The 13,550-nt window shown below is 39.1% G+C and overlaps 1 protein-coding gene across 1 annotated transcript; it reads right to left on the bottom strand.

Annotated features, from left to right (window-relative positions):
- Positions 1 to 4,371: 4,371 nt before the first annotated feature.
- LOC143857656 (uncharacterized) lies at positions 4,372 to 12,722 on the bottom strand. The gene is made up of 3 exons (XM_077368098.1): positions 11,378 to 12,722; positions 11,207 to 11,270; positions 4,372 to 5,837 (listed from the first exon to the last, which is right to left on the bottom strand). Exons 1-3 carry the CDS (start codon positions 12,605 to 12,607, stop codon positions 4,483 to 4,485), a joined length of 2,649 nt encoding a protein of 882 aa, XP_077224213.1. The 5' UTR covers positions 12,608 to 12,722; the 3' UTR covers positions 4,372 to 4,482.
- Between the last annotated feature and the right edge of the window lie 828 nt (positions 12,723 to 13,550).

The raw sequence follows: 13,550 nt of genomic DNA, 5'->3' as shown, positions 1-13,550 counted from the left end.
CAGCTTTGGGCTTTTACAATATGAGTCCTTCTCGGGCTACTCGGTGGACAGCATCATCAGGAATTAGGATACAATCTTGAACGACAATGTCACAAAAGAGAGGGTGATTGCTAAGTGGAAACCCCCTCAGAGGAATGCCATTAAACTTAGTGTTAATCGTTGCTCTCTTAGCAACCCAAGTATGGCAAGTATGCAGGCATTGGGGGGGTTTTAGGGACTATTTGGGAAACATCATATATTCCTTTGTGAGACCAATTGGTAACAAAGATTCATCTGAGGCCAAGGTACAAGCTGATGTAGGCTAGAAAGAGAGAAGAAGTAGAAGAAGAGACGAAATAGAAGTAGAAGAGAAGAAATTGTGAGGCGAAGGAGAACTCAAAGTCAGTAAGCAATCATTTAATCATAAACTAATCAAAAAGTCACAGATTAGCTTATATATAGGCAACTGAGAATCATAAAAGACCAAAATAAACCTAATAATCACAAAAGAATCCTCAGTTCCTCACCACGAACAATAAAATATCAAAAAAATCCCTATGGGTCCCTGAGTGCGGCCTTACCTAGAACTAGTCCGCAACGGACATCTACGATCCATGAGCTTAATTATTCAAGAACAGGATTCAACCAAGTATGACAGAAATTCCACCTCTTAATATCACAATCAAAATTGGCCGTTAATGGTCTTTAAGCCCTCTTTATAATGCAGGAGTTCAAAATCTCAGATGGATCAAAAGGCTTATTAGATTGCAGCTGAAAATCTTAGATCTTATGGCCTGTATTTCAGGCTTCTCATAAGCATATCAACATTTTATTTTAGGATTTCGATTAATTCTATGAGAAGATGTTCTTCAAAAGCATTAAAATGAGGAAGTTTAGGCAAGAACAAATATAGTCTCACATATGAATGCCAGTACAGTCCAGGCACTTTGTATAAGAGCAGTTAACACAGTAGAGAAGAATTCGACATTGAACTTAAGCGAAAACCCATAATCTGCTGGAACTAATGGGAGTAATAAAGGTCAAACAAGTCCACAGACTGTTTCTCAATGGAATGGAATTGCAGCCAATGCCACCCAGTTATCAGTCCTATTGTAGAGGTGCTTCAAGCAGACAACACAGCACTAGGGGCTAAAACAAACTGTAATTCCATTCACTCCTAGTTTGAAATTGTTCCAAAGAAGAGAATAAGAAGGCTAATTCGGTCACGCTTAGATTCTGGACCCAAAAATTCGGATACCAGCTGAATTGGCTTGACCAGTAGCTGAAAAAGATCTCCACTAGATGACTAATATTTCACCTTTGTTCTATATGCTGTAGTGGGAAGAATTATAGTCAGCCATCCATACAGATAAGAGTGCTAGCTACAGTACTACCCCAGTCCAAAATTAGGCTCAACCGACACAACTTACCAACCCAAATTTTCAAAAGAGAATGCAAGAGGAGATGTGGTCCTTTAACCTTGGGGATGAAGTCACATCTGACCTTGAGTAACTAGAAACAACTTCCCTGAACTATGACCCAACTGTATCCAATTTCAATTTGGTTTTCAGGCACAAATGCAAGTAGTTTGCTTGCTTGGAAGGACCATGAAACTCAAGTACTGAACTATTGCGGCAACCTTCTCCCAAGACTTCCAAGTCAAGGAACTTGACTTTCCCTCACTCTGATACCAAAAATGACGCAGGTGTCTAACGGATAGAGTTGATCTTAATCTATACCAAAAATGAAGCAGGTGTCTAGCGGATAGAGTTGATCTTAATCTGTGGCAATTCCGATTGAAAGCTTCCAGATATGTCACTGATGCCAGCACTCCTAAATTATACGAATGAACATGGAACCATCGAAATCCTGGTTTACAGGGATGTAATTGTTGCTGACATGATTGCAGATTGCTCTTATCAATAATTAATAAAACATTTGTGGGGCCTACAGTTGGAATTCAACTATTAGTTACAACTGGGTTAAGCTTCAGCAGCTAATTCCAACAACTATGAGGGTAGCTGCTTCAATGCTTCTTACAGGGACCGTGTCTGGGTTTGAATTTTAAAATTCAGAGGTCGAGTGGCAACCATGAAACAAGCTTTGTAAATGGCTCAGGGTGTTCCAAAACTCTGTGTATACTGTGAAAAGACCAACTGTAGGGTAGGAGCCTATGTAAACTGAAGCCTTCAGCCCAACTATGTTACCAGCCCTGATTAGGTGATGGGTCAAAACCCAAAGGAAAATAGTATTCAACCAAGGTTGGCCTGGTAGACCCCAGATTCCAACTCAAATTTGAAATCACGAGGGACCCAGGACAATTGACCTTCACCCTCTTAATTTAGTGCCAATCTACTAGGAGAGCTCAGTGGACAGCTTCGTTGAATCCAGGCTTATCCACACTAAGTCCTGTCTAATTTCATTTCTACGAAACCAATGTTGATCTACACAAGTCAGTCACAGGACCGAATTAAGTTCTACCACAACAGACCTAAGAATAAAAAGGTTTGGGAGGTACATCTTCAATGAAAAGTGGCAGGTTTTCAACACCATGAATTCTGGACTGTTTCGGATCTTATATTACAACTGTCCTCTGATCATCCAAGGCTAGACTTGAGACTTCAATGTATTAAATTCCAATTTATGACTCTCAACAGGGTTGGCAGCACATTAACACACAACAAGGGGTAATGAAGGATAACTTCAACAATGGCCAAATACAATCCACATTTCTGCTGGGCAAATCTTATGGATTGAGGCGTGGATCAAATAAGCACCTCGCTTCTCAGATCTGAATAGGTTCGTATCCCACAATGTAAAAACTAGTCACCAGCCAAACTCAGTACAAACATTCAAGATCCAATCACACATTCAACATTTAAGAAACAGACAACAACATAAATTTGCACCAAAATCAAATGATCTAGAATTCTATTGAAAAGGAAGAACAAGACATTCAATTAAAATAAAAATTGTAAATTGGAAATCAGTAATTCTACTCCGATCATGAGGACGAAGGAAGCTTACTGAATTTCCTTTCAAGAACAATTCAGAATATTGCATGCAACAATGGAGATGATAGGACGGGGCCAAGAGGTAGGGATTTCTCTCATAAATCAAACCTGGAGCGCTCCAAGTGAATACAACCCTGATGGGATTCTCTCCAAGCAGAAAACAAGTCTCCAATTCCAAAATTTTTATAAAAGTCCCCAAATGACGAGAGTTTCCCTATTACATGAAAATGGTGGGAAAACGATAGATACCCTGCACAAAATATTACATATAATCTTTGGCCGGGACCCTCTCTACATCACTCCCCCACCTCCCTTCTTTGTCTGCAAAATTATTTCTTTTTCTCTCATTCCTAGAAGTGCGATGACTGGGTCGACAGCCTCTCCAAGTCGGGTGCTTCTAGAGATTCGTGTTTTGAGGGGCAATCTTTGCCCCCTCCCCCCCATGTGCCGAAGTGACCTTGTAAACTTTATTTACATCTTTTCCTCGACCCGATATTGATATCTAATTTCTTTGCTTATTTAGTTGATTTCCTTTTAAATTTTTTTAATCGGTAAGCTGGGATCGAATCCGTTGATTTCCTTTTAATATGGCTAGATCTTTAAGAAACTTCTAAATGTTTTGATTATTATGTGATGTTTAATTTGATTGGGAATGTAAGCTGCTATTATTCTGAATTAGAAGCGATTCTTATGCCCCTAAGTCCCTAGTCAATGATCCATGAACCCTGGGTTTAGAACATTGCAATTTTATTTTGAAAAATCCAACAAGTGGCAAACAATTAGAGAAAGAAAATGATATGGGCAAAAAAATCATAATCAAGAATTCCTCATAACAACTTAGTCAATATTGTAATCTAAGGAACTACGTAGAGAACCCAAAACAACCAAACATCAGAAAGAAGTTACTCTCGTGCTTGTTTGCAACTCCATTCGCCTTCCTTCAAACCATCCATCTACCTTCAATGCAAAACCATAAGAAGTCATGGAACAACATTCTACTCCATTTGTAAGTGTCTGAGTGACCATGGCTTGAAGAGATGGAGGAATGGAGGCAGAAAGTGATTGAATGGACGGATAGGACATGGTGAAGGATAGAGATGGGTGGAATGAGTTCATCCATGGGGAGTAAATTTAGAGAATCAATACAGGCATTCTATGGAATGGTTCAAGGAAGAATGGTCAGGCTTATTCGCCACACTGGATGAGTAAGTTTTTTTTTCTTTCCATCCCCTCAATAGATAATGAAAATTAATGGAGGTATTCATCATAGGCACCAAGATGAGGGGAAGGAAAACATACAACCCTTTAGATAAAAGAGACACCTTCTTCATAGGCTCTTTTGAGAGGGAATAGGGGCGTCAAATAAGGTCAATGGTGGTTTCATGCTACACAAAATATAACAATATACTATAACAACAACAATAACAACAAGACATTTTTAGTCCTAGAACAATATCAAAAAATTCAAATACCTGTGTTTGTATGAAGATCACAATCCAAGTGCAAAAACATCCCTAACAGAAGATGTATTTGGAACGGTCAGAATAATCTTTGATCGAACGATCGAACCCTGCAACCCTCCGTCGCTCTCTTTACGCACCATAATCTCCCAAAGCACACAATACTTCTCATCCTGCCTGCACTCCCGAAGCACAAAATCCTTCTCGACCTGATGGAACTCCCGAAGCACGGAATTCTTGTCAATCCACTCGAGGTTTCGATGATCAAAATCCTTCTCTTTTGACGAGCAATGCCAAATCACCCACAAATTCCCCTCAACATTCACCAACATAATTTTATCAAAGGGCCTATACAATTTTTCCATATCAATTACCTTCAACACTTTCCACTTATTCTCCTCCGCATCATAACCCTTTATCTTAAAAGATGAATCAAAGCGATACACAATCCCGTCGACTACAGCACTATCCTGAATAGAATTCCCCACGAGATCGGAATGAAACGACGCCCTCTGTATCCAATATGACGAACTCTCCGGATCGAAAAAAACCCCTTCTGTATCCATGATTATGTCATTGTCTTCTACAACACCCGTGTTTGTGAGTATGAGTAGCTTCCCTCTCACATCTCCACAACCGATACCGACTCTCCTTACGTTTCCGAACACGGTGGGAAGGAGAGGCGAATGCAGAGGCATCCATGAGCCAAGAGTCGGATCAAGAACCTCAGCCCATGGATTAACAACAGTGGACCAAGTAAAGAAACCTCCGACAACGTAAATCTTCCCATTGACAACAGTAACATTAGTTGACATCCTCCCGATCATCATATTGGGGCCAGCTTCCCAAGTATTAGTACGGGCGTCATAAACCCAGACGTTGGATGAACGAATGCTATCTACTCTAGGGACTTCACCCTCTATACCGCCTAACACATAGAGACATGGTCCCAATACCACACAAGCGAATCCGAAACCAACATGGGAGGGTATAGGAGGCAATGCTTTGATTTTTCTAGGGTTTTCATCGTAGATATCGAGGACGAACCATTTTACACTACTTTCACCATCGGCAATGTTAAAGTAGAGGAAGTGTTGGGTGCATTTAAGATAAGAACGTGTGGAGTAGAAGAGAGAAGAACGAAGGAGAGATCGCCATGATCTACATACCAGTGATAGATTTGGGTGGAACGATCGAGGGACTCTCGCTATGCATTGTATCCCGATTTCATTGGGAAGATTAGGCAAAAGTACCTCCTCCTCCATCTCTGTTTCCATGCCCAGAGAGGTGAAATGGGTTTCTCTACGTTCTATAAACCCTAATCCCTTTGGCAGTAACAAGGAACAAACACTGCCTCTATATTTCCTATGCTGAGACGTTTCTTATTCTTATAAAACAGTAGTAGATTATTTCTCATTTATTTTAGGGAAATGTTATCAGCACTACCATATTTTGATGACCGCACTCCTAGTAAAAGTAAGGTACGGCATGCACCGTAGGATGATCCAAACCGTCCATTGGATGGGCCACAGCCTAAATAATTTATGCCCTAAAACTTATTTCCATATGTTGATCCTAACCCACGGATCCATAGAGGGACTGAATCGGAGGGTTAGGATCAACCTCTGGAAATGATTTTTCGGGCACAACCTATTTAGGCTTTTAATAAAGTGAGGAGTGCGATCATCAAAATATGGTAGCGCTGATAACATATCCCTTATTTGATATGGTGTAAGTACGTGTAGTCCCGTATTTTTTAGAAAGTACCGTAAGTCTTACCCTGTAAGATGATCCAAACTGGCCATGTAAGCCTGTCTAGGGTTGAGATTATCCTATTGAATTGATTTTTGGGTCACAGCCTATTTACATTGTAGCCCATCAAATCGACGGTTTAGATCATCCTATGGCTACAATACTTTTTAAAAAAAAATACTACACGGGCTTACACCGGGGCCCACATTGTTTGGTTGATCCAGACCATTCATTTGTTGAGGCCTGACATAGATAGGAGTTAGCTAGAAAGTCTTCTCCATAGGATGATCTTAACCCTCTGATCTGTGGCAGTTTTTATATTGTGCCGTCCATTTTAAACCTCAAAAATCAGAGGGTTGGGATTATCCTGTGGAGAAAATTCTCTGCGCACCTCCTATCTATGTCAGGGCCCAACAAATGAAGTGTTAGGATCACACAAACAATGTGAGCCCCAGTGTATTATTGGGCTGCATGTGCAGGTACGGCCTTGCACCAAATAATTAGGGCAAAGTGCTCAGCACAAGCTTAGTGCTCTCTAAAGATCGATGGTCTTATGGCTATCAAGTTCAAGAGCTCAGTTGGAAGATGTCTTCTTCCACCTAAGGTCCATAAGAGTGCTCTGAACCCTCCCTCATCTGTCAATCAGATACCTTAACATGCTTCATCAAAGGAACTCTCAACTGTGAAAGGTTGGATTTCAATTGACAATGAGAAATGATTTCAAAGGCTAATATCACCTATATAGTTCATAACTCCACAATGCAACCCAGAAATTGCTTTCCATAAGGGCCCATTTGGATGCCCCTTAAATTCCGATTTTGATTTAATTTTAAGATATAAAAATCTATATGTTTGAAATCCGAAATTTCCAAAATAACAAATTTGTGAATTTTCTGTTTGTATGATCTTCTGAAGATTTGAATTTCAAATCCAAAATTTTAAATCTGTAGTCTGGCTACTCCTTGGATTTGAATTTTAAATCTTGCAAATAAAATAAGTCCTATCTTCTGGGCAAGTGCTGTAGCTCCATACAAAGCAGGTCCTGTTGTCCGCCAAAGGCATCATAGCTTTGTTTCTACATAGCTGAAGGCATCATAGCCTTGTTATTGAGAACTGATAATTGCACACCCTTGCATAGCCTTGTTTTTGAGCCATTGACATCATAGCCTTGTTCTCTAGCCCTCCCCAGACCCCGCAATGGAGGGAGCCTCGTGCACTGGGCCGCCCTTTTTTGACATTATGGTTATGTATAGATACATTTTTTCAAAGTTAATTGACAAGCAATGTAGTTTCTTTGAAAGGAGCAATTTGAAATAGCTCATACTATGATTCCATTCACCCATTGAGGACTCTTTGAAAGGAGCCAATCAGAGCCTTGTTTTTGGGATCTAAGTGGCCCGATTCAAGAATCTGAGGATCAGATCCAGCAAAAGAGATCCTTATCATTTCACAAGGGATCAAACTTACCCACCTTGTATCACCCATTGGCAGTGTACTTTGTCAAAACAAACCATACTAACAATCTCTTTTCTATTGAGTATTCCAGAAAATACACGCAAAATGGAAGATAGAAGATAATAAGAAGAGACTACAGCTCCATGCATTTGCTATGTGGTATTGGATAATATGAGGCAGGAAAGAAACAAGAGACTTGTTAACCTTGAGAGCATTTTTTCGTTTTCATTTGTATCAAGCCTCATTCTGTAAATCTTAGTCACTGACTACTCAAAATATCACACCCAGTGCCAGTTTTGTCCCAAACAAGAAACATTCTGGCGGACTCCCAGGCAAGTAGCAGAATTGACCTTCCATAAGGATAATGATCACACATCATGATAAGTGAAGTACACACATGCCATGAACATGATTGAATAATAATAATATCTAAAGAAAATTCCATAAAGGCGAAACCATAGACTGTCCAACAGCAATTAAAAGATCAGATAGTTCTTTTCAGATGTGATTACCACCTAGTTGAGTGTCTAAGGGTATGAATTGTTTTAGCAAGATATGTCTGGTACCACAAAAGCTAAATCCTAGAGCACGTAGAATCGTGAATCCAAGTACTTCCAAGAATTATATATAGCCCCACAAGCATGGGACCTGCACACCAGTTCTTGAAGGAAACATCCAAACCAAGATTTATTGATTGCAGTTGACAAAAAAAGTGAAGGGAAATTGTGTAGGCTAAACTATGACAGTTCTACTATACTGCAGGCAATCAATTTGTCATGCAAAGCAGAATCATCCTTTTGTGGAAAATAAAATAGGATAATGGATGCCAACAACAATCAATTGATAAGTAGCCTTAGAAAGGACCTAATCAGATCTTTTTTTTGGGTTCAAAATTGCAGTAGCCACCCACTGAATCTCAAATCAAACGTACATGTATGGAGCAATAAAATACAAGAAACCACAGTATCTTCACGCATTCAGGTGAAATAAGAACAGAGAAAAATGTTTTGTCCAATAGAAGAAGCGTAAGATATGTACTATTAGCTTGCAGAATCTTACTAATCTTACTATCTCAGCTTAAACCATCAAATAAGTAAAGATATCAATATAAATACCATTTTGCACATGCAAATTCGGCACACATTATACAATAATACTAGATTGAAGCTAAGATTTGGTAGCAGAACCATTTTCTCAATCTTTTGCCCTGAAAAGCAAGATAAAACAATGGGATATTTCTTTTAAAAAGTAACAATGAGATATTCAGAATGCAGAATATGTTTCTCGGCATTTTCAGTGCAGAAATAGGTGTAAGAGATTATTTAATTGCAGAGAACATTTTTACATGCAAATTCAGCACACATCATTTAAAAATATTAGATCGAAGCTGAAAAGTTGTGTAGCCAAATAATACAAAACCTTCAATTAAAATTGCATACTAAGAGAAATAAACAAAGACAAGTTTTACCTCTTTCAGACCTCAGAGATAATACAATTCCTGTAAGCTCTACCAATTTTCTATGCATAAAAAATGAAGTGAACAACAGCAAATAATGAAAGACGGAAATCCAAATAAAGTAACAATTTGTCGCCAAGTAAAAAACAAAAATTCTCAGGAAAAAGATAAAAAGATCCACGAAGAGAACAACTTCATCAAAAACGCTACATCGAGAAGAAATTGAGTTGATACGGCACATAATCTCCCATTTTCACATATAAAAACAATCAAGCCATAACAAATGGGAGAATTTAAATAAAAATAAAAATAAGAAACGTCGATAGAAAGAAAATAAATATACAAAAGGTTCCAGGATATCGAAAATTTATAAAATATATGAGAAAAGGGGTACCATTTCAACCGTGAGACAATTCATATGGAAATAGCTAAAAACCGACCAAAATCTTCCAGATTTATCCATAAATTATAAGTTACACATAAATAACCAAAAGATAATGGGAAAAGGTCAATTTTCCCAAAAAAAAAAAAACATAAAAATAACCAAATACGGACGAAAGCATATCCAGACTACGGGGAACGCAAAAATATTAAAGAAAAATAAGACCAAAAATCAGATTTATACAAAATGAAACCAAGTCTGCACATAAATCTACCAAAAATTCATACATAAAATCGACCAAAATGCAAATAACAAAAAGATTCGAATATAAATCCTTAGATCTCTCAAAGGCATATCAGATAGCGAAACAGTAAATCAAAATCGATAAAAATCCTGCCCAAAAAAGAACGATTTTACACAAGAAAAATGCAAATATTTCTACAAAACACCAGATTAGGTAAGAATAGATGTTATTCAAGCATCAAGCTAGAAATTTAATTAGAATTAGCTAAAATGTGATGGGAATTGAATCGAATTGCCTCTGAAAGGAAGAATTACACCACGAACGTGATCGAAACCTTTGAGAGAGAAAAAGAGAAAGACAAAGGGATTCTCATGCTCATTCAACCCTAGATTTTATGCCGAACACAGCCCTAACTTTTATCCTCACTCAACCTAGCATTCTCTGTTTCCTCACAGCAGAAACCCTAGCATTCTCGAGTTCTAAAACTCAATCATGAGAACTCTGAAAAACCCTAGCATTCTCGGTTGAAATGGTTGGTGGGAACTTTGTAGACCCTAGATTACCAGAGAAATAGAGAACTATTAAATGGCCGTGAGAATTCTGAAAACCGTAGCATTCTCAATTGTGAGAACTCTGTAAACCCTAGCTTACCAGAGAGAGAGAGAGAGAGAGAGAGAGAGAGAGAGTTGCTAGGGGTCGAGTTGGAAGGAGTCGAGCACGGATCTGAAAACTGAAATTAGGGCTCTCGATTTAGATTTATAAGTACCCTATCTTAAACGAATTTGCAAATTCTAATTTGGCTTCTATGATGATTGATTTGAAAATAATATGATTTTGGGTCAGATGCAAATCCAGACGTAAAAAAGAAATGTTAAACGCCAGATTTGGATTTAGGGACCCAAATCCATATTGAAATTTGAAATTAAGGGGCATCCAAACTGGCCCTAAAGGAGTCTCATTCATACAAAAATTCACATGAATGCATTGCTTCTGGTTATCTACAACTACATTCATCTTCCTTCAGACCATTCTTCTCCCTTCAATCTAAAACCATCAAAAGTCATGGAACAACACTTTGTCCCAATTGTAAGTGTCTGAGCGAGAATGGCTTGAAGAGATGGAGGCATAGAGGCAAAAAGTGATTGAATGAAAGGATACAACATGGGGAAGGATGGAACTAGGTAGAATGAATCTGTTGATAGGGTGTAAATTTAGAGAATCAAGAGATGCATTCTCTAGAGATAGTTCAAGGAAGAAGGGAGAGGCACATTCTCCATGTTAGTTTAGTAAGTTTTTGTCTTTTGATCCCCTCAATAAATAATGAAAATTAATGAAGGCATTCATGATAAGCATCACAATGAGGTGAAGGGAAACATACCCCAGTTTAGATAAAAGAGCTCGAAAACTATCAATATAACTAATTTAACCACCATATCGGATGATTAAAATGCTTCAAAGAGATACCTTCTTCATATGCTCTTTTGATAGAGAATAGGGACGTCAAAATAAGGTCAATGGTGGTTTCATGCTACGCAAAACATAACAATATACTACAACAACAACAATAACTGCAAAATATTTTTAGTCCTTGAACAATATCACAAAATTCAAATGCCTGTCTTTGTATGAAGATCACAATCCAAGTGCCAAAAAATCCGTGACAAAAGATGTATTTGGAATCGTCAGAATAATCTTAGATCGAACGATCGAACCCTGCAACCCTCCGTTGCTCTCTTTGCGCACATGAATCTCCCAAAGCACAAAATATGTCTCATCCTGCCTGCAATCCCGAAGCAAAAAATCCTTCTCAACCTGATGGAACTCCCGAAGCACGGAATTCTTGTCAATCCACTTGAGGTGTTGATAATCAAACCCCTCCTTCACTCTTGACGAGCAATGCCAAATCAGCCACAAACTCCCTTCAACATTCGCCAACATAACTTTATCAAAGGGCCTATACAATGTTTCCATATCAATTACCTTCAACTCTTTCCACCGATTCTCCTCCGCATCATACCCCTTTATCTTAAAAGATGAATCTAAGAGATACACAATCCCGCCAACTACAGCACTTCTCTGGGGAGAATACCGTCCGAGATTGGAATGAAATGGCGCCCTCTCTATCCACCACGACGAACTCTCGGGATCGAAAAAAACCCCCTCTGTATCCCTGATTATGTAATTGCCTTCACCATCATCCAAGTTGGTGAGTACAAGAAGCTTCCCTCTCACATCTCCACAACAGATGTCGAACCTCCTTTCATTTCCAAACACGGTGGGAAGGAGAGGCGAATGCAAAGGCATCCATGAGCCAAGAGTCGGATCAAGAACCTCAGCCCATGGATCAACAACAGTGGAAAAATTAAAGTCACCTCCGACAACGTAAATCTTCCCATTCACAACAGTAGCGCGGTGAAACATCCTTCCGATCATCATGTTGGGGCCAGCTTCCCAACGATTAGTACGGGCGTCATAAACCCACATGTCCCATGAACGAATGGCTTCCACTAAAGCGCCATCATTCACTCTACCGCCTAACACATAGAGACATGGTCCCAATACGACACAACCGAATCCGAAACCAATAGGGGAAGGGAAAGGAGGCAATGGTTTGATTTTTCTAGGGTTTTCATTGCAGATATCGACGACATACCATTTTAAAGTAAGTCCATGCTTAGTGTTAAAGTAGAGGAATTGTTGGGTGCATTTAAGATGGGAACGAGTGGAGTAGAAGAGATGAGAACGAAGGAGAGATCGCCATGATCTACATACCATGGATAGATTTGGGTGGAAGGATCGAGGGACTCTCGCTATGCATTGTATCCCGATTTCATTGGGAAGAGGAGGCAAAAGGGTCTCCTCCATTTCTCTCTGGCGAGATATGAGAAAGGAAGAGAGATGAAAGGTGGTTTCTCGAAACCCTAATTCTAACAACACTTCCTCCTCCTTTAATTGGCTTCAACTTTCAACAGAGCTGCAGTAACTTTCATAGAAAAAGATGGGGGCCCTTGGATGAACGATCCAAATTCATCATGTGGGTAGGCCCAAGATTCTGAATGGATGGGATTAGAGATTAGTTGGGTCCCATTGTTTCTCAACTGGTTTCTCCAATGAGGAAAGAAGAGCTGGGCCGATGAATACTGTTTGGATTGCAAGAAAAACATTTCTGAATGGAAATTTTTTCTATTTCCACAATCAATTTAGGGGGAAATGATACGACTATGCTCAATTTAGAGGGATTTTAACATAAATTTTACATCCCTCTAGATAAATCCCAAATTGGGATTTGCTAGCGTGCATCGCAAAGGGCATTTTGCGGATGATCTGTTTCATCTGACAGCAGCCACACATGCTCACTTTTCAGCAGATTTTGTCTTCATTCACGAGGTGGCTACTGTCAGATACAACAGACCATCCTTGAAATGCCTAATGCGATGGACGCTAGCAAATCCCAAATTTGAATAGGCCGGCCGGTTCCAATTTTCTTTTTTTGCTCATAAAAAGAAACCGGGCTGGATTTTATAATCCAGGATTCTAAAATCATGACAAAACCTGGATTTTATGAGGTAAAACTTGGAATTTACAGTCCTGAGAATGTAAACTCCTGGTTGTAGCTTATTAAATCCAAGTTTTAGGTTATAAAATCCAGTTTTTACCTTGTTAATCTCAACAGGATTCCCTAAAAACTGAATGGCTGATTTTAGTGCAATAGAACTCTGATGTGACGTAGCTTAGAACACCACCTCTCTGATTAGTGGACCTAATGTGGGCTGTTTACCATTTCTGTTCTTAAGCATCCCCTTGAACT

Source organism: Tasmannia lanceolata, unplaced genomic scaffold, assembly GCF_043159265.1.
Source record: "Tasmannia lanceolata isolate RefF3 unplaced genomic scaffold, GAP_Taslan_0.1 ptg000025l, whole genome shotgun sequence".
In the NCBI taxonomy this organism is placed as follows: domain Eukaryota; kingdom Viridiplantae; phylum Streptophyta; class Magnoliopsida; order Canellales; family Winteraceae; genus Tasmannia; species Tasmannia lanceolata.
Note: the sequence above shows the minus strand (reverse complement) of the source record. Positions and strands in the feature narration are given on the sequence as shown.